This window comes from Oncorhynchus clarkii, chromosome 27, assembly GCF_045791955.1.
Source record: "Oncorhynchus clarkii lewisi isolate Uvic-CL-2024 chromosome 27, UVic_Ocla_1.0, whole genome shotgun sequence".
Lineage (NCBI taxonomy): Eukaryota > Metazoa > Chordata > Actinopteri > Salmoniformes > Salmonidae > Oncorhynchus > Oncorhynchus clarkii.
This window is the reverse complement of record NC_092173.1, coordinates 51301489-51326257: the sequence shown is the minus strand read 5'-3', so window position 1 is coordinate 51326257 and position 24769 is coordinate 51301489. Positions and strand designations below refer to the sequence as shown.

The window sequence follows — 24769 nt, the reverse complement described above, 5'->3', positions numbered from 1 at the left end:
AACTGAGTTCCTCTGTCCAGTGTCTGTGTTATATCAGTTGGTAGTGCAACGCCAGGGTTCGATTCACACGTAGGACCTGTATTAAACTGAGTTCCTCTGTCCAGTGTCTGTGTTATATCAGTTGGTAGTGCAACGCCAGGGTTCGATTCACACGTAGGACCTGTATTAAACTGAGTTCCTCTGTCCAGTGTCTGTGTTATATCAGTTGGTAGTGCAACGCCAGGGTTCGATTCACACGTAGGACCTGTATTAAACTGAGTTCCTCTGTCCAGTGTCTGTGTTATATCAGTTGGTAGTGCAACGCCAGGGTTCGATTCACACGTAGGACCTGTATTAAACTGAGTTCCTCTGTCCAGTGTCTGTGTTATATCAGTTGGTAGTGCAACGCCAGGGTTCGATTCACACGTAGGACCTGTATTAAACTGAGTTCCTCTGTCCAGTGTCTGTGTTATATCAGTTGGTAGTGCAACGCCAGGGTTCGATTCACACGTAGGACCTGTATTAAACTGAGTTCCTCTGTCCAGTGTCTGTGTTATATCAGTTGGTAGTGCAACGCCAGGGTTCGATTCACACGTAGGACCTGTATTAAACTGAGTTCCTCTGTCCAGTGTCTGTGTTATATCAGTTGGTAGTGCAACGCCAGGGTTCGATTCACACGCAGGACCTGTATTAAACTGAGTTCCTCTGTCCAGTGTCTGTGTTATATCAGTTGGTAGTGCAACGCCAGGGTTCGATTCACACGCAGGACCTGTATTAAACTGAGTTCCTCTGTCCAGTGTCTGTGTTATATCAGTTGGCAGTGCAACGCCAGGGTTCGATTCACACGTAGGACCTGTATTAAACTGAGTTCCTCTGTCCAGTGTCTGTGTTATATCAGTTGGTAGTGCAACGCCAGGGTTCGATTCACACGTAGGACCTGTATTAAACTGAGTTCCTCTGTCCAGTGTCTGTGTTATATCAGTTGGTAGTGCAACGCCAGGGTTCGATTCACACGTAGGACCTGTATTAAACTGAGTTCCTCTGTCCAGTGTCTGTGTTATATCAGTTGGTAGTGCAACGCCAGGGTTCGATTCACACGTAGGACCTGTATTAAACTGAGTTCCTCTGTCCAGTGTCTGTGTTATATCAGTTGGTAGTGCAACGCCAGGGTTCGATTCACACGTAGGACCTGTATTAAACTGAGTTCCTCTGTCCAGTGTCTGTGTTATATCAGTTGGTAGTGCAACGCCAGGGTTCGATTCACACGTAGGACCTGTATTAAACTGAGTTCCTCTGTCCAGTGTCTGTGTTATATCAGTTGGTAGTGCAACGCCAGGGTTCGATTCACACGTAGGACCTGTATTAAACTGAGTTCCTCTGTCCAGTGTCTGTGTTTTATCAGTTGGTAGTGCAACGCCAGGGTTCGATTCACACGTAGGACCTGTATTAAACTGAGTTCCTCTGTCCAGTGTCTGTGTTATATCAGTTGGTAGTGCAACGCCAGGGTTCGATTCACACGTAGGACCTGTATTAAACTGAGTTCCTCTGTCCAGTGTCTGTGTTATATCAGTTGGTAGTGCAACGCCAGGGTTCGATTCACACGTAGGACCTGTATTAAACTGAGTTCCTCTGTCCAGTGTCTGTGTTATATCAGTTGGTAGTGCAACGCCAGGGTTCGATTCACACGTAGGACCTGTATTAAACTGAGTTCCTCTGTCCAGTGTCTGTGTTATATCAGTTGGTAGTGCAACGCCAGGGTTCGATTCACACGTAGGACCTGTATTAAACTGAGTTCCTCTGTCCAGTGTCTGTGTTATATCAGTTGGTAGTGCAACGCCAGGGTTCGATTCACACGTAGGACCTGTATTAAACTGAGTTCCTCTGTCCAGTGTCTGTGTTATATCAGTTGGTAGTGCAACGCCAGGGTTCGATTCACACGCAGGACCTGTATTAAACTGAGTTCCTCTGTCCAGTGTCTGTGTTATATCAGTTGGTAGTGCAACGCCAGGGTTCGATTCACACGTAGGACCTGTATTAAACTGAGTTCCTCTGTCCAGTGTCTGTGTTATATCAGTTGGTAGTGCAACGCCAGGGTTCGATTCACACGTAGGACCTGTATTAAACTGAGTTCCTCTGTCCAGTGTCTGTGTTATATCAGTTGGTAGTGCAACGCCATGGTTCGATTCACACGCAGGACCTGTATTAAACTGAGTTCCTCTGTCCAGTGTCTGTGTTATATCAGTTGGTAGTGCAACGCCAGGGTTCGATTCACACGTAGGACCTGTATTAAACTGAGTTCCTCTGTCCAGTGTCTGTGTTATACCAGTTGGTAGTGCAACGCCAGGGTTCGATTCACACGTAGGACCTGTATTAAACTGAGTTCCTCTGTCCAGTGTCTGTGTTATATCAGTTGGTAGTGCAACGCCAGGGTTCGATTCACACGTAGGACCTGTATTAAACTGAGTTCCTCTGTCCAGTGTCTGTGTTATATCAGTTGGTAGTGCAACGCCAGGGTTCGATTCACACGTAGGACCTGTATTAAACTGAGTTCCTCTGTCCAGTGTCTGTGTTATATCAGTTGGTAGTGCAACGCCAGGGTTCGATTCACACGTAGGACCTGTATTAAACTGAGTTCCTCTGTCCAGTGTCTGTGTTATATCAGTTGGTAGTGCAACGCCAGGGTTCGATTCACACGCAGGACCTGTATTAAACTGAGTTCCTCTGTCCAGTGTCTGTGTTATATCAGTTGGTAGTGCAACGCCAGGGTTCTATTCACACGTAGGACCTGTATTAAACTGAGTTCCTCTGTCCAGTGTCTGTGTTATATCAGTTGGTAGTGCAACGCCAGGGTTCGATTCACACGTAGGACCTGTATTAAACTGAGTTCCTCTGTCCAGTGTCTGTGTTATATCAGTTGGTAGTGCAACGCCATGGTTCGATTCACACGCAGGACCTGTATTAAACTGAGTTCCTCTGTCCAGTGTCTGTGTTATATCAGTTGGTAGTGCAACGCCAGGGTTCGATTCACACGTAGGACCTGTATTAAACTGAGTTCCTCTGTCCAGTGTCTGTGTTATACCAGTTGGTAGTGCAACGCCAGGGTTCGATTCACACGTAGGACCTGTATTAAACTGAGTTCCTCTGTCCAGTGTCTGTGTTATATCAGTTGGTAGTGCAACGCCAGGGTTCGATTCACACGTAGGACCTGTATTAAACTGAGTTCCTCTGTCCAGTGTCTGTGTTATATCAGTTGGTAGTGCAACGCCAGGGTTCGATTCACACGCAGGACCTGTATTAAACTGAGTTCCTCTGTCCAGTGTCTGTGTTATATCAGTTGGTAGTGCAACGCCAGGGTTCGATTCACACGTAGGACCTGTATTAAACTGAGTTCCTCTGTCCAGTGTCTGTGTTATATCAGTTGGTAGTGCAACGCCAGGGTTCGATTCACACGTAGGACCTGTATTAAACTGAGTTCCTCTGTCCAGTGTCTGTGTTATATCAGTTGGTAGTGCAACGCCAGGGTTCGATTCACACGTAGGAGCTGTATTAAACTGAGTTCCTCTGTCCAGTGTCTGTGTTATATCAGTTGGTAGTGCAACGCCAGGGTTCGATTCACACGTAGGACCTGTATTAAACTGAGTTCCTCTGTCCAGTGTCTGTGTTATATCAGTTGGTAGTGCAACGCCAGGGTTCGATTCACACGTAGGACCTGTATTAAACTGAGTTCCTCTGTCCAGTGTCTGTGTTATATCAGTTGGTAGTGCAACGCCAGGGTTCGATTCACACGCAGGACCTGTATTAAACTGAGTTCCTCTGTCCAGTGTCTGTGTTATATCAGTTGGTAGTGCAACGCCAGGGTTCGATTCACACGTAGGACCTGTATTAAACTGAGTTCCTCTGTCCAGTGTCTGTGTTATATCAGTTGGTAGTGCAACGCCAGGGTTCGATTCACACGTAGGACCTGTATTAAACTGAGTTCCTCTGTCCAGTGTCTGTGTTATATCAGTTGGTAGTGCAACGCCAGGGTTCGATTCACACGTAGGACCTGTATTAAACTGAGTTCCTCTGTCCAGTGTCTGTGTTATATCAGTTGGTAGTGCAACGCCAGGGTTCGATTCACACGTAGGACCTGTATTAAACTGAGTTCCTCTGTCCAGTGTCTGTGTTATATCAGTTGGTAGTGCAACGCCAGGGTTCGATTCACACGTAGGACCTGTATTAAACTGAGTTCCTCTGTCCAGTGTCTGTGTTATATCAGTTGGTAGTGCAACGCCAGGGTTCGATTCACACGTAGGACCTGTATTAAACTGAGTTCCTCTGTCCAGTGTCTGTGTTCTATCAGTTGGTAGTGCAACGCCAGGGTTCGATTCACACGTAGGACCTGTATTAAACTGAGTTCCTCTGTCCAGTGTCTGTGTTCTATCAGTTGGTAGTGCAACGCCAGGGTTCGATTCACACGTAGGACCTGTATTAAACTGATTTCCTCTGTCCAGTGTCTGTGTTCTATCAGTTGGTAGTGCAACGCCAGGGTTCGATTCACACGTAGGACCCATATTAAACTGAGTTCCTCTGTCCAGTGTCTGTGTTATATCAGTTGGTAGTGCAACGCCAGGGTTCGATTCACACGTAGGACCTGTATTAAACTGAGTTCCTCTGTCCAGTGTCTGTGTTATATCAGTTGGTAGTGCAACGCCAGGGTTCGATTCACACGTAGGACCTGTATTAAACTGAGTTCCTCTGTCCAGTGTCTGTGTTATATCAGTTGGTAGTGCAACGCCAGGGTTCGATTCACACGTAGGACCTGTATTAAACTGAGTTCCTCTGTCCAGTGTCTGTGTTATATCAGTTGGTAGTGCAACGCCAGGGTTCGATTCACACGTAGGACCTGTATTAAACAGAGTTCCTCTGTCCAGTGTCTGTGTTATATCAGTTGGTAGTGCAACGCCAGGGTTCGATTCACACGTAGGACCTGTATTAAACAGAGTTCCTCTGTCCAGTGTCTGTGTTATATCAGTTGGTAGTGCAACGCCAGGGTTCGATTCACACGTAGGACCCATATTAAACAGAGTTCCTCTGTCCAGTGTCTGTGTTATATCAGTTGGTAGTGCAACGCCAGGGTTCGATTCACACGTAGGACCTGTATTAAACTGAGTTCCTCTGTCCAGTGTCTGTGTTCTATCAGTTGGTAGTGCAACGCCAGGGTTCGATTCACACGCAGGACCTGTATTAAACTGAGTTCCTCTGTCCAGTGTCTGTGTTCTATCAGTTGGTAGTGCAACGCCAGGGTTCGATTCACACGTAGGACCTGTATTAAACTGAGTTCCTCTGTCCAGTGTCTGTGTTATATCAGTTGGTAGTGCAACGCCAGGGTTCGATTCACACGTAGGACCTGTATTAAACTGAGTTCCTCTGTCCAGTGTCTGTGTTATATCAGTTGGTAGTGCAACGCCAGGGTTCGATTCACACGTAGGACCTGTATTAAACTGAGTTCCTCTGTCCAGTGTCTGTGTTATATCAGTTGGTAGTGCAACGCCAGGGTTCGATTCACACGTAGGACCTGTATTAAACTGAGTTCCTCTGTCCAGTGTCTGTGTTATATCAGTTGGTAGTGCAACGCCAGGGTTCGATTCACACGTAGGACCTGTATTAAACTGAGTTCCTCTGTCCAGTGTCTGTGTTATATCAGTTGGTAGTGCAACGCCAGGGTTCGATTCACACGTAGGACCTGTATTAAACTGAGTTCCTCTGTCCAGTGTCTGTGTTATATCAGTTGGTAGTGCAACGCCAGGGTTCGATTCACACGTAGGACCTGTATTAAACTGAGTTCCTCTGTCCAGTGTCTGTGTTATATCAGTTGGTAGTGCAACGCCAGGGTTCGATTCACACGTAGGACCTGTATTAAACTGAGTTCCTCTGTCCAGTGTCTGTGTTATATCAGTTGGTAGTGCAACGCCAGGGTTCGATTCACACGTAGGACCTGTATTAAACTGAGTTCCTCTGTCCAGTGTCTGTGTTATATCAGTTGGTAGTGCAACGCCAGGGTTCGATTCACACGTAGGAGCTGTATTAAACTGAGTTCCTCTGTCCAGTGTCTGTGTTATATCAGTTGGTAGTGCAACGCCAGGGTTCGATTCACACGTAGGACCTGTATTAAACTGAGTTCCTCTGTCCAGTGTCTGTGTTATATCAGTTGGTAGTGCAACGCCAGGGTTCGATTCACACGTAGGACCTGTATTAAACTGAGTTCCTCTGTCCAGTGTCTGTGTTATATCAGTTGGTAGTGCAACGCCAGGGTTCGATTCACACGTAGGACCTGTATTAAACTGAGTTCCTCTGTCCAGTGTCTGTGTTATATCAGTTGGTAGTGCAACGCCAGGGTTCGATTCACACGTAGGACCTGTATTAAACTGAGTTCCTCTGTCCAGTGTCTGTGTTATATCAGTTGGTAGTGCAACGCCAGGGTTCGATTCACACGTAGGACCTGTATTAAACTGAGTTCCTCTGTCCAGTGTCTGTGTTATACCAGTTGGTAGTGCAACGCCAGGGTTCGATTCACACGTAGGACCTGTATTAAACTGAGTTCCTCTGTCCAGTGTCTGTGTTATATCAGTTGGTAGTGCAACGCCAGGGTTCGATTCACACCTAGGACCTGTATTAAACTGAGTTCCTCTGTCCAGTGTCTGTGTTATATCAGTTGGTAGTGCAACGCCAGGGTTCGATTCACACGTAGGACCTGTATTAAACTGAGTTCCTCTGTCCAGTGTCTGTGTTATATCAGTTGGTAGTGCAACGCCAGGGTTCGATTCACACGTAGGACCTGTATTAAACTGAGTTCCTCTGTCCAGTGTCTGTGTTATATCAGTTGGTAGTGCAACGCCAGGGTTCGATTCACACGTAGGACCTGTATTAAACTGAGTTCCTCTGTCCAGTGTCTGTGTTATATCAGTTGGTAGTGCAACGCCAGGGTTCGATTCACACGTAGGACCTGTATTAAACTGAGTTCCTCTGTCCAGTGTCTGTGTTATATCAGTTGGTAGTGCAACGCCAGGGTTCGATTCACACGTAGGAGCTGTATTAAACTGAGTTCCTCTGTCCAGTGTCTGTGTTATATCAGTTGGTAGTGCAACGCCAGGGTTCGATTCACACGTAGGACCTGTATTAAACTGAGTTCCTCTGTCCAGTGTCTGTGTTATATCAGTTGGTAGTGCAACGCCAGGGTTCGATTCACACGCAGGACCTGTATTAAACTGAGTTCCTCTGTCCAGTGTCTGTGTTATATCAGTTGGTAGTGCAACGCCAGGGTTCGATTCACACGTAGGACCTGTATTAAACTGAGTTCCTCTGTCCAGTGTCTGTGTTATATCAGTTGGTAGTGCAACGCCAGGGTTCGATTCACACGCAGGAGCTGTATTAAACTGAGTTCCTCTGTCCAGTGTCTGTGTTATATCAGTTGGTAGTGCAACGCCAGGGTTCGATTCACACGTAGGACCTGTATTAAACTGAGTTCCTCTGTCCAGTGTCTGTGTTATATCAGTTGGTAGTGCAACGCCAGGGTTCGATTCACACGCAGGAGCTGTATTAAACTGAGTTCCTCTGTCCAGTGTCTGTGTTATATCAGTTGGTAGTGCAACGCCAGGGTTCGATTCACACGTAGGACCTGTATTAAACTGAGTTCCTCTGTCCAGTGTCTGTGTTATATCAGTTGGTAGTGCAACGCCAGGGTTCGATTCACACGCAGGACCTGTATTAAACTGAGTTCCTCTGTCCAGTGTCTGTGTTATATCAGTTGGTAGTGCAACGCCAGGGTTCGATTCACACGTAGGACCTGTATTAAACTGAGTTCCTCTGTCCAGTGTCTGTGTTATATCAGTTGGTAGTGCAACGCCAGGGTTCGATTCACACGTAGGACCTGTATTAAACTGAGTTCCTCTGTCCAGTGTCTGTGTTATATCAGTTGGTAGTGCAACGCTAGGGTTCGATTCACACGTAGGAGCTGTATTAAACTGAGTTCCTCTGTCCAGTGTCTGTGTTATATCAGTTGGTAGTGCAACGCCAGGGTTCGATTCACACGCAGGACCTGTATTAAACTGAGTTCCTCTGTCCAGTGTCTGTGTTATACCAGTTGGTAGTGCAACGCCAGGGTTCGATTCACACGTAGGACCTGTATTAAACTGAGTTCCTCTGTCCAGTGTCTGTGTTATATCAGTTGGTAGTGCAACGCCAGGGTTCGATTCACACGTAGGTCCTGTATTAAACTGAGTTCCTCTGTCCAGTGTCTGTGTTATATCAGTTGGTAGTGCAACGCCAGGGTTCGATTCACACGCAGGACCTGTATTAAACTGAGTTCCTCTGTCCAGTGTCTGTGTTATATCAGTTGGTAGTGCAACGCCAGGGTTCGATTCACACGCAGGACCTGTATTAAACTGAGTTCCTCTGTCCAGTGTCTGTGTTATATCAGTTGGTAGTGCAACGCCAGGGTTCGATTCACACGTAGGACCTGTATTAAACTGAGTTCCTCTGTCCAGTGTCTGTGTTATATCAGTTGGTAGTGCAACGCCAGGGTTCGATTCACACGTAGGACCTGTATTAAACTGAGTTCCTCTGTCCAGTGTCTGTGTTATATCAGTTGGTAGTGCAACGCCAGGGTTCGATTCACACGTAGGACCTGTATTAAACTGAGTTCCTCTGTCCAGTGTCCGTGTTATATCAGTTGGTAGTGCAACGCCAGGGTTCGATTCACACGTAGGACCTGTATTAAACTGAGTTCCTCTGTCCAGTGTCTGTGTTATATCAGTTGGTAGTGCAACGCCAGGGTTCGATTCACACGTAGGACCTGTATTAAACTGAGTTCCTCTGTCCAGTGTCTGTGTTATATCAGTTGGTAGTGCAACGCCAGGGTTCGATTCACACGCAGGACCTGTATTAAACTGAGTTCCTCTGTCCAGTGTCTGTGTTCTATCAGTTGGTAGTGCAACGCCAGGGTTCGATTCACACGTAGGACCTGTATTAAACTGAGTTCCTCTGTCCAGTGTCTGTGTTATATCAGTTGGTAGTGCAACGCCAGGGTTCGATTCACACGTAGGACCTGTATTAAACTGAGTTCCTCTGTCCAGTGTCTGTGTTATATCAGTTGGTAGTGCAACGCCAGGGTTCGATTCACACGTAGGAGCTGTATTAAACTGAGTTCCTCTGTCCAGTGTCTGTGTTATATCAGTTGGTAGTGCAACGCCAGGGTTCGATTCACACGTAGGACCTGTATTAAACTGAGTTCCTCTGTCCAGTGTCTGTGTTATATCAGTTGGTAGTGCAACGCCAGGGTTCGATTCACACGCAGGACCTGTATTAAACTGAGTTCCTCTGTCCAGTGTCTGTGTTATATCAGTTGGTAGTGCAACGCCAGGGTTCGATTCACACGTAGGACCTGTATTAAACTGAGTTCCTCTGTCCAGTGTCTGTGTTATATCAGTTGGTAGTGCAACGCCAGGGTTCGATTCACACGCAGGAGCTGTATTAAACTGAGTTCCTCTGTCCAGTGTCTGTGTTATATCAGTTGGTAGTGCAACGCCAGGGTTCGATTCACACGTAGGACCTGTATTAAACTGAGTTCCTCTGTCCAGTGTCTGTGTTATATCAGTTGGTAGTGCAACGCCAGGGTTCGATTCACACGCAGGACCTGTATTAAACTGAGTTCCTCTGTCCAGTGTCTGTGTTATATCAGTTGGTAGTGCAACGCCAGGGTTCGATTCACACGTAGGACCTGTATTAAACTGAGTTCCTCTGTCCAGTGTCTGTGTTATATCAGTTGGTAGTGCAACGCCAGGGTTCGATTCACACGCAGGACCTGTATTAAACTGAGTTCCTCTGTCCAGTGTCTGTGTTATATCAGTTGGTAGTGCAACGCCAGGGTTCGATTCACACGTAGGACCTGTATTAAACTGAGTTCCTCTGTCCAGTGTCTGTGTTATATCAGTTGGTAGTGCAATGCCAGGGTTCGATTCACACGTAGGACCTGTATTAAACTGAGTTCCTCTGTCCAGTGTCTGTGTTATATCAGTTGGTAGTGCAACGCTAGGGTTCGATTCACACGTAGGAGCTGTATTAAACTGAGTTCCTCTGTCCAGTGTCTGTGTTATATCAGTTGGTAGTGCAACGCCAGGGTTCGATTCACACGCAGGACCTGTATTAAACTGAGTTCCTCTGTCCAGTGTCTGTGTTATACCAGTTGGTAGTGCAACGCCAGGGTTCGATTCACACGTAGGACCTGTATTAAACTGAGTTCCTCTGTCCAGTGTCTGTGTTATATCAGTTGGTAGTGCAACGCCAGGGTTCGATTCACACGTAGGTCCTGTATTAAACTGAGTTCCTCTGTCCAGTGTCTGTGTTATATCAGTTGGTAGTGCAACGCCAGGGTTCGATTCACACGCAGGACCTGTATTAAACTGAGTTCCTCTGTCCAGTGTCTGTGTTATATCAGTTGGTAGTGCAACGCCAGGGTTCGATTCACACGCAGGACCTGTATTAAACTGAGTTCCTCTGTCCAGTGTCTGTGTTATATCAGTTGGTAGTGCAACGCCAGGGTTCGATTCACACGTAGGACCTGTATTAAACTGAGTTCCTCTGTCCAGTGTCTGTGTTATATCAGTTGGTAGTGCAACGCCAGGGTTCGATTCACACGTAGGACCTGTATTAAACTGAGTTCCTCTGTCCAGTGTCTGTGTTATATCAGTTGGTAGTGCAACGCCAGGGTTCGATTCACACGTAGGACCTGTATTAAACTGAGTTCCTCTGTCCAGTGTCTGTGTTATATCAGTTGGTAGTGCAACGCCAGGGTTCGATTCACACGTAGGACCTGTATTAAACTGAGTTCCTCTGTCCAGTGTCTGTGTTATATCAGTTGGTAGTGCAACGCCAGGGTTCGATTCACACGTAGGACCTGTATTAAACTGAGTTCCTCTGTCCAGTGTCTGTGTTATATCAGTTGGTAGTGCAACGCCAGGGTTCGATTCACACGCAGGACCTGTATTAAACTGAGTTCCTCTGTCCAGTGTCTGTGTTCTATCAGTTGGTAGTGCAACGCCAGGGTTCGATTCACACGTAGGACCTGTATTAAACTGAGTTCCTCTGTCCAGTGTCTGTGTTATATCAGTTGGTAGTGCAACGCCAGGGTTCGATTCACACGTAGGACCTGTATTAAACTGAGTTCCTCTGTCCAGTGTCTGTGTTATATCAGTTGGTAGTGCAACGCCAGGGTTCGATTCACACGTAGGACCTGTATTAAACTGAGTTCCTCTGTCCAGTGTCTGTGTTATATCAGTTGGTAGTGCAACGCCAGGGTTCGATTCACACGTAGGACCTGTATTAAACTGAGTTCCTCTGTCCAGTGTCTGTGTTATACCAGTTGGTAGTGCAACGCCAGGGTTCGATTCACACGTAGGACCTGTATTAAACTGAGTTCCTCTGTCCAGTGTCTGTGTTATATCAGTTGGTAGTGCAACGCCAGGGTTCGATTCACACGTAGGACCTGTATTAAACTGAGTTCCTCTGTCCAGTGTCTGTGTTATATCAGTTGGTAGTGCAACGCCAGGGTTCGATTCACACGTAGGACCTGTATTAAACTGAGTTCCTCTGTCCAGTGTCTGTGTTATATCAGTTGGTAGTGCAACGCCAGGGTTCGATTCACACGTAGGACCTGTATTAAACTGAGTTCCTCTGTCCAGTGTCTGTGTTATATCAGTTGGTAGTGCAACGCCAGGGTTCGATTCACACGTAGGACCTGTATTAAACTGAGTTCCTCTGTCCAGTGTCTGTGTTATATCAGTTGGTAGTGCAACGCCAGGGTTCGATTCACACGTAGGACCTGTATTAAACTGAGTTCCTCTGTCCAGTGTCTGTGTTATATCAGTTGGTAGTGCAACGCCAGGGTTCGATTCACACGTAGGAGCTGTATTAAACTGAGTTCCTCTGTCCAGTGTCTGTGTTATATCAGTTGGTAGTGCAACGCCAGGGTTCGATTCACACGTAGGACCTGTATTAAACTGAGTTCCTCTGTCCAGTGTCTGTGTTATATCAGTTGGTAGTGCAACGCCAGGGTTCGATTCACACGCAGGACCTGTATTAAACTGAGTTCCTCTGTCCAGTGTCTGTGTTATATCAGTTGGTAGTGCAACGCCAGGGTTCGATTCACACGTAGGACCTGTATTAAACTGAGTTCCTCTGTCCAGTGTCTGTGTTATATCAGTTGGTAGTGCAACGCCAGGGTTCGATTCACACGCAGGACCTGTATTAAACTGAGTTCCTCTGTCCAGTGTCTGTGTTATATCAGTTGGTAGTGCAACGCCAGGGTTCGATTCACACGTAGGACCTGTATTAAACTGAGTTCCTCTGTCCAGTGTCTGTGTTATATCAGTTGGTAGTGCAACGCCAGGGTTCGATTCACACGTAGGACCTGTATTAAACTGAGTTCCTCTGTCCAGTGTCTGTGTTATATCAGTTGGTAGTGCAACGCCAGGGTTCGATTCACACGTAGGAGCTGTATTAAACTGAGTTCCTCTGTCCAGTGTCTGTGTTATATCAGTTGGTAGTGCAACGCCAGGGTTCGATTCACACGCAGGACCTGTATTAAACTGAGTTCCTCTGTCCAGTGTCTGTGTTATACCAGTTGGTAGTGCAACGCCAGGGTTCGATTCACACGTAGGACCTGTATTAAACTGAGTTCCTCTGTCCAGTGTCTGTGTTATATCAGTTGGTAGTGCAACGCCAGGGTTCGATTCACACGTAGGACCTGTATTAAACTGAGTTCCTCTGTCCAGTGTCTGTGTTATATCAGTTGGTAGTGCAACGCCAGGGTTCGATTCACACGCAGGACCTGTATTAAACTGAGTTCCTCTGTCCAGTGTCTGTGTTATATCAGTTGGTAGTGCAACGCCAGGGTTCGATTCACACGTAGGACCTGTATTAAACTGAGTTCCTCTGTCCAGTGTCTGTGTTATATCAGTTGGTAGTGCAACGCCAGGGTTCGATTCACACGTAGGACCTGTATTAAACTGAGTTCCTCTGTCCAGTGTCTGTGTTATATCAGTTGGTAGTGCAACGCCAGGGTTCGATTCACACGTAGGACCTGTATTAAACTGAGTTCCTCTGTCCAGTGTCTGTGTTATATCAGTTGGTAGTGCAACGCCAGGGTTCGATTCACACGTAGGACCTGTATTAAACTGAGTTCCTCTGTCCAGTGTCTGTGTTATATCAGTTGGTAGTGCAACGCCAGGGTTCGATTCACACGTAGGACCTGTATTAAACTGAGTTCCTCTGTCCAGTGTCTGTGTTATATCAGTTGGTAGTGCAACGCCAGGGTTCGATTCACACGTAGGACCTGTATTAAACTGAGTTCCTCTGTCCAGTGTCTGTGTTATATCAGTTGGTAGTGCAACGCCAGGGTTCGATTCACACGTAGGACCTGTATTAAACTGAGTTCCTCTGTCCAGTGTCTGTGTTATATCAGTTGGTAGTGCAACGCCAGGGTTCGATTCACACGCAGGACCTGTATTAAACTGAGTTCCTCTGTCCAGTGTCTGTGTTCTATCAGTTGGTAGTGCAACGCCAGGGTTCGATTCACACGTAGGACCTGTATTAAACTGAGTTCCTCTGTCCAGTGTCTGTGTTCTTTTACCCATCTTAATCTTTTCTTTTTTATTGGCCAGTCTGAGATGCAGCTTTTTCTTTGCAACTCTGCATCTGCATAAACTTCCGACTTCAACTGTACATACTGTATACTTAAACCAAAATACTTTTAGACTTTTACTCAAGTAGTATTTTTCTGGGTGACGTTCACTTTTGCTTGAGTCATTTTCTATTAAGCTATCTTTACTTTTACTCAAGTATGACAATTGGATACCTTTTCCACCTCTGACCCTGCTTAGCTAGGAAACAAGCTGTGTTTGATTCAGTGGAGTTATCATGTCAACTCATTTAGACATGGATCATCTTCCATGCTCATTTGCGTAGACTACCTAAATAACATTAAATAGTTGAAAGTAACTCCTCTAATTTTTCTTACACAAGCTGTATGGGAAAGTACATTTGCAATGAGGTAGGGTTTATGTAGGCTACATTGACATCTGATTTGCCCAAAGGATTGTTATTAAAATTATTTCTCCGTAGTCTACGCAAATAATCAGAGGTTCCTTCAGTATCGGCCAACATTGTGATCTCCGGGGAATAAGGTGGGCTCTGCTATTCCTGTCATTTGTGGGGGGCGAGTTAGAGGAGCCCCTGATGGGGCAATGCTTGGGCTGAGGGCTCCGGCTCGAAATGGACAACAGCCATCAACCATTATTATGGGATGCTCCTTGGTTACATCGGTGGATGAAATACCTATACACATTGTTTTCCTGGAGCGAAGGTATTGGAGTTATCAGAGGTCATGCCCACCATCAAGAAACAGATTCCTGCTCTGAAAACAGTTATGTTGCATATTGGTTCTAATGATATTATGTGTGTGAAATCTGTACAGCTAAGTGACAATTTCTTGGAGAATGCACAGGAATTAGCAGGACAAATAATTGTCTCGAGCCCAAATCCATCTCGTTGAGTGTTTTAGCTGTCTTTGGTCTCTTCACCAGTGGTTAATGCGTCTGACCAAGGACTGGGGTATGTCCTTCGCTGACAATTTTGACTCCTTCTGGAATATGCCTGGCTACTTTGTGGAAGACTGAATTCACCAGGGTGAAAATGGCTCCCGGCTGTTGTCATCAAACTTTGGAAAGGTTCTTGGTAAACTAAATTGAGGTGAGGACAATATTATCATTACATGTAAGTCAGTTTTTACCATCTCCTCTTTGGTCTCTATGAGAGTTCCACATGTTGTATCTGAAAGTGGTGACATGCCAAATGGTGCTAACCAGAGAAATGTCATTGCTATTCCTACTTTTCCGAATAGATATAATCCAATATTTGAGTCTCCTGTTGTTCTGAAATCTCAAAGTAATCTGACTTTGAGAACTCTGTATGATTTAAATGCAGAAAAGGTTTGACATTTTTACATTTTAATATTTGTAGTTTATTACCTAAAATTGATTATTTCAAGATCTGGGCCTCTCAGGAAGACCTTGATATTTTTATTGTATCCAAAATAAAAATGTGAAGATCTGATATCATTATTACTGAAACAGGACCCAAGTGCTATATGTAACGATCCAGTCCATTTAAAAAATTGGAGACCTCTTACACTTCAGTGTTGTGATGCAAAAATCCTAGCAAAATGCTTGGCGCATAGAATTAAAAAGAATTGTCAGATATTATTCATCCTAATCAGACAGGTTTCATAGCTGATTTTGAAAAGGCTTTTGATAAAGTACGACTGGAGTTTATATATAAATGCCTAGAATATTTCAATTTTGGGGAATCTCTTATAAAATGGGTTAAAGTTATGTATAGTAACCCTGGGTATAAAATAGCAAATAATGGCTACATCTCAGAAAGTTTTAAACTATCTAGAGGAGTAAAACAAGGTTGTCCACTATCTGCATATACAGTGGGGAGAACAAGTATATGATACACTGCCGATTTTGCAGGTTTTCCTACTTACAAAGCATGAAGAGGTCTGTAGTTGTTATCATAGGTACACTTCAATTGTGAGAGACGGAATCTAAAACAAAAATCCAGAAAATCACATTGTATGATTTTTAAGTAATTAATTTGCATTTTATTGCATGATATAAGTATTTAATACATCAGAAAAGCAGAACTTAATATTTGGTACAGTACCTATGATAAAAAATTACAGACCTCTACATGCTTTGTAAGTAGGAAAACCTGCAAAATCGGCAGTGTATCAAATACTTGTTCTCCCCACTGTATATTTATTATTGCCATTGCTATGAAAATTAGATACAACAATAATATTAAGGGATTAGAAATCCTTGTCTTAAAAACTAAAGTGTCATTGTGTCACGCCCTGACCATAGTAAGCTGTTTTTTCTCTGTGTTGGTTGGGGCGTGATGGTGACTTGGGTGGGTCATCTAGGTGAATTTGTACTTCTATGTTGGCCTGGTATGGTTCCCAATCAGAGACAGCTGTTTATCGTTGTCTCTGATTGGGGATCATATTTAGGCAGCCATTTCCCCTTTGTGTTTCGTGGGATCTTGTTCATTCATTAAAAGAGAATGTACGCATACAACGCTGTGCCTTGGTCTCATTCTAACGACGGACGTGACAGAAGATCCCACCAATAAAGGACCAAGCAGCGTGCCCAGAAGGAGGAAGGATCATGGACTTGGGAAGAGATCCTGGATGGGAAGGGATCATGGACTTGGAAGGATATCCAGGCAGGACAGGATCACCTTCCTAGGGTGAGAGTCGCCTAGGAGCATGAGAGGAAAGCAGCGACGTCGGGGAGGAAGGCCACAGAAACCCCAATACATTTTTTGGGAAGAGGCACATGGAGCCAGTCAGAGAGTTGAGTGAGGAGCTTGACGCAAGATTCCCGAGAGAGGTGCTGGCGTTGAGAGCGCTGCAGAGTGGGTGTGCAGAGGTGCGTGTCATCAGCCCGGTGCCACCGGTACCGATCCCACGCATCAGGTCTCCAGTGTGCCTTCATAGCCCAGTGTGTCCTATGCTAGCTTCCCGCACTTGCCTGGCTGGAGTGAGTATCCAGTCAGGAAGGGTTGTGCCAGCTCTGCGCTCTAGACCTCCAGTGCGCCTTCACAGTCCAGTGCGTCGTGTGTCTCCTCTCCTCACTCGCCCTGAAGTGCGTGTCATCAGCCCGGTGCCACCTGTACCGGTCCCATGCATCAGGTTTCCAGTGCGCCTCCACAGTCCAGTACGTCCTGTGCCTCCTCTCCTCACTCGCCCTGAAGTGCGTGTCATCAGCCCGGTGCCACCTGTACCGGTCCCACACATCAGGTCTCCAGTGCGCCTCCACAGTCCGGTACGTCCTGTGCCTCTTCCCCGCACTCGCCCTGGGGTGCGTGTCATCAGCCCGGTGCCAACTGTGCCGGTCCCACGCATCGGGCCTCCAGTGCGCCTCCACAGTCCAGAGCTTCCGGCGACAGTTCCCAGTCCAGAGCTTCCGGCGACATTTCACAGTTCGGAACCTCCAACGACTTTTCACAGTCCGGAACCTCCAATGACGGGCCACAGTCCGGAACCTCTAATGACGGGCCACAGTCCGGCACCTCCTGAGACGGTCTACAGTCCGGAACCTCCTGAGACGGTCTACAGTCCGGAACCTCCTGAGACGGTCTGCAGTCCGGAACTTCCTGAGACGGCCTGCAATCCAGAACCTCCTGAGACGTCTGCAGTCCGGAACCTCCAGCGACGGTCGGCGATCCCGAGCCTCCAGCGACGGTCGGCGGTCCCGAGCCTCCAGCGAGAGTTGGCGGTCCAGAGCCTCCAGCGACGGTCGGCGGTCCCGAGCCTCCAGCGAGAGTCGGCGGTCCCGAGCCTCCAGCGAGAGTTGGCGGTCCAGAGCCTCCAGCGACGGTCGGCGGTCCAGAGCCTTCAGCAGGGGTTCTCAGTCCAGAGCCTCCTGCGACGATCTACGGTCCGGTGTCTCCAGCGATGACCCACGGTCCGGAGCTTCCGGCGATGCGACCCGCACCGGAACCGACCCTGACGCCCTGCGTCATCCATCATAGATGCCCACCCGGACCCTCCCCTATTGAGTCAGGTTTTGCGGTCGGAGTTTGCACCTTTGGGGGGGGGAGTACTGTCATGCCCTGACCATAGTAAGCTGTTTTTTCTCTGTGTTAGTTTGTCGGATCTTGACTATGTGTAGTTGCCTGTCAGCACTATTTTGTATAGCTTCACATTTCGTTTGTTCATTTTGTTGGTTTGTTCGGTGTTCATTCATTAAAAGAGAATGTACGCATATAACGCTGCGCCTTGGTCTCATTCTAACGACGGACGTGACACATTGTACGCTGATGATTCATGTTTTCTTTTAAAACTACAATCAGAATTTCTCCACGGTCTCATTGAAGATCTAGACACTTTTGCTTTAATCTCTGGATTAAAACCAATTATGATGAGTGTACTATATTACGTATTGGATCAAACAAAAATGCCAATTTTACATTACCGTGTAGTTTACCAATTAAATCGTCTGGCAGAGATGTGGACACACTCGGTATACAAATCCCAAAATTAAGAATAATTACATTTTTATAGAAAGTTGGCAAAATTAGGTAAGATTTTGCTACCATGGAAAGGAAAATACCTGTCTATTTGTGGAAAAATCACCCTGATTAACTCTTTAGTCATATCACAGTTGACCTATTTGCTTATGGTTTTGCCTACACCTCGTGACCTGCTTTTTAAATTATATGAACAAACAATAATCAATTTACTTTGGAATGGCAAGCCAGACAAAATTAAAAGGGCCTATTTATATAATGAATATGGAATTGGAGGGCAGAAATGGTTAAATATTAAAGCATTAGACCGCTCACTAAAGACATCAGTCATACAAAAGTTATACTTAAATCCAAACTGGTTCTCTAGTAAATTAGTAGGAATGTCTCATCCTATGTTCAAGAATGGCCTTTTATCCATTTATTCAGATTACAACTGCTCACTTTCGGTTGTTTGAAAAGGAATTGGAGCGCGAGTTATTGCGCTTTGGGAAGTTTGCCAGTTCAATTAAGGTTGTCCCGTTGGGTTGCAAACACCCGGCGTTGAAACAGGTTATGACATTTCGGCGACAGGTTTTTATGTTTTTGGACTCACCGGAGCAGACTTTAGAGTTATCGTTTAAAATCAAGTATGACAATAGACTGTATATGGCTTATGCTAAAACGGGTAGTCAACTGTGTTTTGATTGTGGGAATGTTGGTCATAAGCGACATGCTTGCCCGAAAAGGGAGAAGGCCGAGGGAGGGGCGCAGGTGGTCATCGTAACGCCTGGGCCCTCTGATGTAGGGAGAGGTGGACCGACAGCGGTAGAGCAGTCAATAGCACCTGTTGCTGAGAAACAAGTTATCCGGGTTGAGGGCACGGAGTTGCAACTTGTATTAGAGGAAAATGTTATGCTGCAGAAAAGTATTGTTGTAGAAGGTAAGGATGTATCTGAAGAGCCGGTTCCTCAGACTGGTGAGCAGGTGCCCAGTACGAGTGCTGGGGTAAAGGAGGGGGTTCATGTGGAGCTAGGCTCCTAGGTAGTGGAGGACATGCCCACTACGAGTAATGGGTTACAGAGGGGGGGGGGGGGGGTTCATGTGGGGGGGGTTAGCCAAAGGCTTAGCCTTTGTTTTTTTAAGAGCGAAGCTTACTGGTTTCTCTGTGCCAGGTGTAATGAAGGGTCCCAAGATAGCACTCTCTGCGTATGCAGATGAGGTGACAGTTTTTATTACAGTGAAGATGTGAGGTTCTCTCAAACGCTTTAACTTTTTGACGCTACCCATCCCGGTAGCGGGATAATTGTCATCAACAAACACTGAATAGCATAGCGCCAGATGCAAATAAAATTACTAAAAAATATTTATATTCATGAAATCACAAGTGCAATATAGGAAAACACAGCTTAGCCTTTTGTTAATCCACCTGTCGTCTCAGATTTTGAAATTATGCTTTACAGCGAAAGCAATCCAAGCGTTTGTGTAAGTTTATCGATAGCATAACATAACATTATGTACACTAAGCATTAAGTAGCTAGGTCACGAAAATCAAAAAAGCAATCAAAAAAATAGTTTACCTTTGATGGTCTTCGGATGTTTTCACTCACGAGACTCCCAGTTACACAATAAATGTTCCTTTTGTTCCATAAAGATTATTTTTATAACCAAATTACCTCCGTTTGTTTGTTGCGTTATGTTCAGAAATCCACAGGAAAAAGCGGTCACGACAACGCAGACGTATATTCCAAATAATATCCACAATGTCCACAGAAACATGTCAAACGTTTTTTAGAATCACTCCTCAGGTTGTTTTTAAAATATATATTCAATAATATATCAACCGAGTGTGTAGGTTTTTCAATAACAGTGGGAGGAACAATGGCGGCTTTACTCTTAAGCGCAAAAACTCACTCTGAGAGCCCCCACCTATCCACTTACGCAATGTGATCCTTCACGCTCATTTTTCAAAATAAAAGCCTGTAACTATGTCTAAAGACTGTTGACACCTTCGGGAAGCCATAGAAAAAAGGATATCCTTTACAGATATCCCTTTAAATGGAGGATAGGCATGCATAGGAACAGAGAGGTTTCAAAATAAGAGGCACTTCCTGATTGGATTTTCCTCAGGCCTGCAATATCAGTTATGTTATACTCACAGACAATATTTTTACAGTTTTGGAAACTTTAGAGTGTTTCCTATCCTAATCTGACAATTGTATGCATATTCTAGTTTCTGTGGCTGAGAAATAGGCAGTTTCAAATGGGTACGTTTTTTATCAAAAAACAAAAATACTGCCCCCTACACGCAAAAGGTTAAAGGTGTATGAGAGGGCCTCTTCAGCTAGAGTCAATTTGGGAAAGAGTGAAGCGCTGTGGGCAGGTCAGCTTCAGATTGGGTCCGCTCCACGGTTACCAGGGGGGCTTCAGTGGGGCAGAGATGGAATGAAGACTTTGGGGTTTTTTCTAGGCTTCGATGTCTTTCAGATAAATAACTGGGAGGGTGTAGTGGAGAAAGTGTGTGCCAGACTGTCAAGATGGAAATGGGTGCTGACCCAGATGTCTTATAGGGGAAGTGTACTGGTAACTAATAATCATGCTGCCTCTACCCTGTGGCACAGAATCATGATTTTGCAGCCACCAAAGGGTCTGATACAAGAGCTTCAGAGGACCCTTGTCAATTTCTTCTGGTCTGGACAACACTGGATTAAAGCTGCAGCCCTGTACCTGACACTGCACGAGGGTGGGCAAGGCCTGGTGGACATTTCCTCTAGAATCATGGCTTTCTGGCTTCAAGCAGCCCAGATACTGTTGTACAGTGATGGTTCTAACTGGGTCGACACAGCCTACACACTGATGAGGAGAGAGGGCTGTTTGGGCTTAGACAAGCACCTTTTTCTCTTAAAGCTGGAGGGGGGTGAGTTGCCTGGCCTGACTCCATTTTGTGGGTCTGTTATGCAGACTTGGAGGGTTCTTGTCAAGTCCCGTAAGGCCTGCAAGCCACCAGGGATGTGGCTTTTTGAAGAGCCTCTTTTTTACAACACTGCCATCCAGTCCCGTGTTCTGGGTTCAGCCAGCCTACGATCTGCCAGCCTACATGTCTGCTAGGCGTGGGGTGTACCAAGCTGGGTCATACCCCGGAGCTGGGGGAGTTCAAGGAGGTGGGAAAGAAGGCCACGTACAGAATATGTGTAAAGGTGTCCCATGCCTCTTCCCTGGAAGGGGTAAAATCGACGAGGTGGGCGGGTGTGCTTGGTTCAGGTGCCTCCCCAAAGGGCTGTTGGCGATCATTATACAAACTGCATATTGATAAGAGGACAGCTGACCTCCAATGGAGGATAATACATGGAGCCATAGCCACCAACATGCATCTGGTACACCTGGATCCTACTGTTGGGGAGGGGTGTCCATTCTGTGCTGAGTCTGAAACTCTGGCACATCTTTGTTGGTCGGGATGATTGACCTGATCACTAATTGGTTCTCAGCATTGGGAGAGTTTTTTTTTTTCTCTCTCTCTCTCTCTCTCTCTCTCTCGCTCCCTCGCTCCCTCCCTCCCTCCCTCCCTCCCTCCCTCCCTACTGAGCCTTTAGAAAGTATTTACTTTCTAAGGTCCTCTTGCCTGGTTGCTCATTCCACATTTTGGTGTGTTACAGCCTGAATTCAAAATGAATGGATAAAGAAAACATGTAGATCACCCGTCTACGCACAATACCCCATAATGACAGACTAAACATTTTCTTTTAATGTTTGCACATTTATCGAAAATAAATACAGAAATGTAATTTACGTAAGTATTCACACCCCTGGGTCAATACCAGCACCTTTGGAGGACATTATAACTTTGAGATTTCTTTGGCATGTCTGTATCAGCTTTGCACATCTGAATTTGCAGATTTTTTTCCATGCATATTTTCTCAAGCTCTGTTAAGTCAGATGGGGAGCGGCGTTGAACAGCAATCTTCAAGTCTTTCCACAGATTTTCAGTGGGATTCAAGTCTGGGCTTTGACTGGGCAACTCAAGGACTTTCACGTTGTTGTTCTGAAGCCATTCCAGCTTTGCTTTTATGGTATGCTTGGGGTCATTGTCCGGTTGGAATGTAAATCTGCACTCTGAAGCAGGTTCTCATCAAGGATTTGCCTGTATTTGGCTCCATTCACTGTTCCCTCTATCCTTACCAGTCTCCCAGTCCCTGCCGCTGAAAATCATCCCCAAAGCATGATGCTGCCACCATCATGCTTCACAGTAGGGATGATGTTAGACAGGTGATGGGCTGTGCCCATGCAGGCCAAATAGTTCAATTTCTGTCTCATCAGACCACATAATATTTTGCCTTATGCTGTCAGAGTCTTTCACGTGCCTTTTTGCAAACTCCAGGTGTGCTGTCATGTGCAATTTTCTCAGGTGTGGCTTCTGTCTGGCCACTCTCCCATACAGCCCAGATTGGTGATGCTGAAGAGTCTGTTGTCTTTCTGGCAGGTTCTCCCATATCAGCCAAGGAACTCTGTAGTTCTATCAGAGTGGCCATTGGATTCTTGGTCACCTCCCTGACCAAGGTCCTCTTGCCTGGTTGCTCAGTTTGGTCGGACGGCCAGCTCTAGGCAGAGTCTGGGTAGTTCCATATTTTTTCCATTTCCCAATGATGGAGATCACTGTTCTCTTGGAAAAGTTCAATACTCTAGAAATGGTTTTATACCCTTCCCCAGATATATGCCTCATACTTGAGTAATAGTAAAGATACCTTAATAGAAAATGACTCAAGTAAAAGTGAAAGTCACCCAGTAAAATACCACCTGTGTAACAGTCTAAACGTATATGGTTTTAAGTATCAAAATAAAATTGTGATTGCAAAGATATACTTAAGTATCAAAAGTAAAAGTATAAATAATTTCAAATTACTTATATTAAACAAACAAGTATATATATATTTTACCACACTCACCTGCCCCACCCACTTGCCCCACCCACTTGCCCCAACCACTTGCCCCAACCACTTGCCCCAACCACTTGCCCCACCCGCCCTTGGGAACTCACAGGTCATTGTCAGTGTTGGTGCGTGTCTTCTGCTGCCGCCGGCAGACCATGAAGACAGTGACGGCCATGGCGATGAGGAGCCCAGCGGCTACGACACCACCCAGCACCCCCAAGACTCCTCCGGGAGGGCCTCGGGCCATCGGCTTCTCTGTGGAGGAGAGGAGAGAGGGATGATAGTTAGAACGAGAGAGCAGTTACAGTTCAGAACATCACCTGTGGCATAAAGGCTGATCGAAAGAAGAGGGAGGAGAGAGAGAGGGGGAAGAAAGAGGGGGCAGAGAGAGAGAGAGGGGGCAGCGAGAGAGAGAGGGAGCGAGAGAGAGAGAGGGAGCGAGAGAGAGAGAGAGGGGGGCAGCGAGAGAGAGAGGGAGCGAGAGAGAGAGGGGGGGGCAGAGAGAGAGAGAGGGAGTGAGAGAGAGAGAGGGAGGCAGAGAGAGAACTAGAGAAACGATTTCTCATCAGAAAGAATTTGTGATTTGAATACCAACTTTCAAGACCGCAGTTATAAGTTAAGTCTCTCCCCAGGCTAAAGGTAAGCTGTCCTGTAGTAAGAGAGAGAGACACCATAGTGTTAGCTACAGTCTATCTGGATTTCTACTACTCCATCATCCACCCACTCTGTAGACAACTATGTGTCTGACTGAAAAGCTAGTCTGCAAATATTGTTCCTTGCAACTCAAGATTTTTTAAACGTGTAAACCATTCATCACACACAAAACTATGAGCACACACGCACGCATGTACACACACACGCACAGTATTGTCATTTATCGATTGCGGTTATTATATTGTTTAGGACCTTGAGCGTGGCTGAGGGGCACCCATGACCAGCTCGGAAACCAGATTGCATAGCGGAGAAGGTACGGTGGGATTTGAAATGGTCGGTGATCTGTTTGTTAACTTGGCTTTTGAAGACCTTAGAAAGACAGGGTAGGATAGATATAGGTCTGTAGCAGGTTGGGTCTAGAGTGTCTCCCATTTTGAAGAGGGGGATGACAGCGGGAGCTTTCCAATCTTTAGGGATCTCAGACGATACGAAAGAGATGTTGAACAAGCTAGTAATAGGGGTAGCAACAATTGCGTCAGATAATTTTAGAAAGAGATTGTCAAGCCCACTTAGGCATCAACACTGTGACAGTCTTTTCCCATTGACTGCAATGTATTGACATAATCGTCAACCCTGTAACTCTCACCGTTTCCCATTGAACCCAATGTATTGAGAAAAACATCAACACCTTTTTTTCAAAAACGTACCAGGATGACGTTTTCAGGCTGATAATGGGCTGTCTATACATCTTCTCTCTTCTGTTTCTAAGTATATATACTTGATTACATAAGTGTAGTGAAGACTCCAAACTCTTCACATAATGTGTTGAGGCCTATACTTCCCCCCTCCAACACTGTGCCTAGCTGTTCCCTGTTTCGTGCAAGACTTTTGACCAGAGCCCTATGGGCTGCATATAGTGCCGTACTCAACAGTCATGCACTAAACAGGGATTAGGGTACCATTTGGGACGCAATCACCGTCTCAGGATTATGGACACAGAGATACACAGAGACTTGATGGGCTCTTGTTGTTAAAACCTCTTACTTCTACCCCCTCCTTTTTCGAAAATTCTGTTAAAAATCGCGCAACTTTTCAGCGTCCTG

The 24769-nt window shown here is 45.9% G+C and overlaps 1 protein-coding gene across 3 annotated transcripts in view; it reads right to left on the bottom strand.

Annotated features, from left to right (window-relative positions):
- The window catches only part of LOC139385815 (nectin cell adhesion molecule 1b), a 388964-nt gene that overhangs the window by 117912 nt on the left and 246283 nt on the right, over positions 1–24769 (bottom strand). For all 3 annotated transcript variants that reach the window (XM_071131059.1, XM_071131061.1, XM_071131062.1), the window contains exon 6: positions 23120–23267. In XM_071131059.1, the coding sequence (XP_070987160.1) occupies positions 23120–23267 (148 nt within the window). The remainder of the gene's footprint in view (positions 1–23119; positions 23268–24769) is intronic.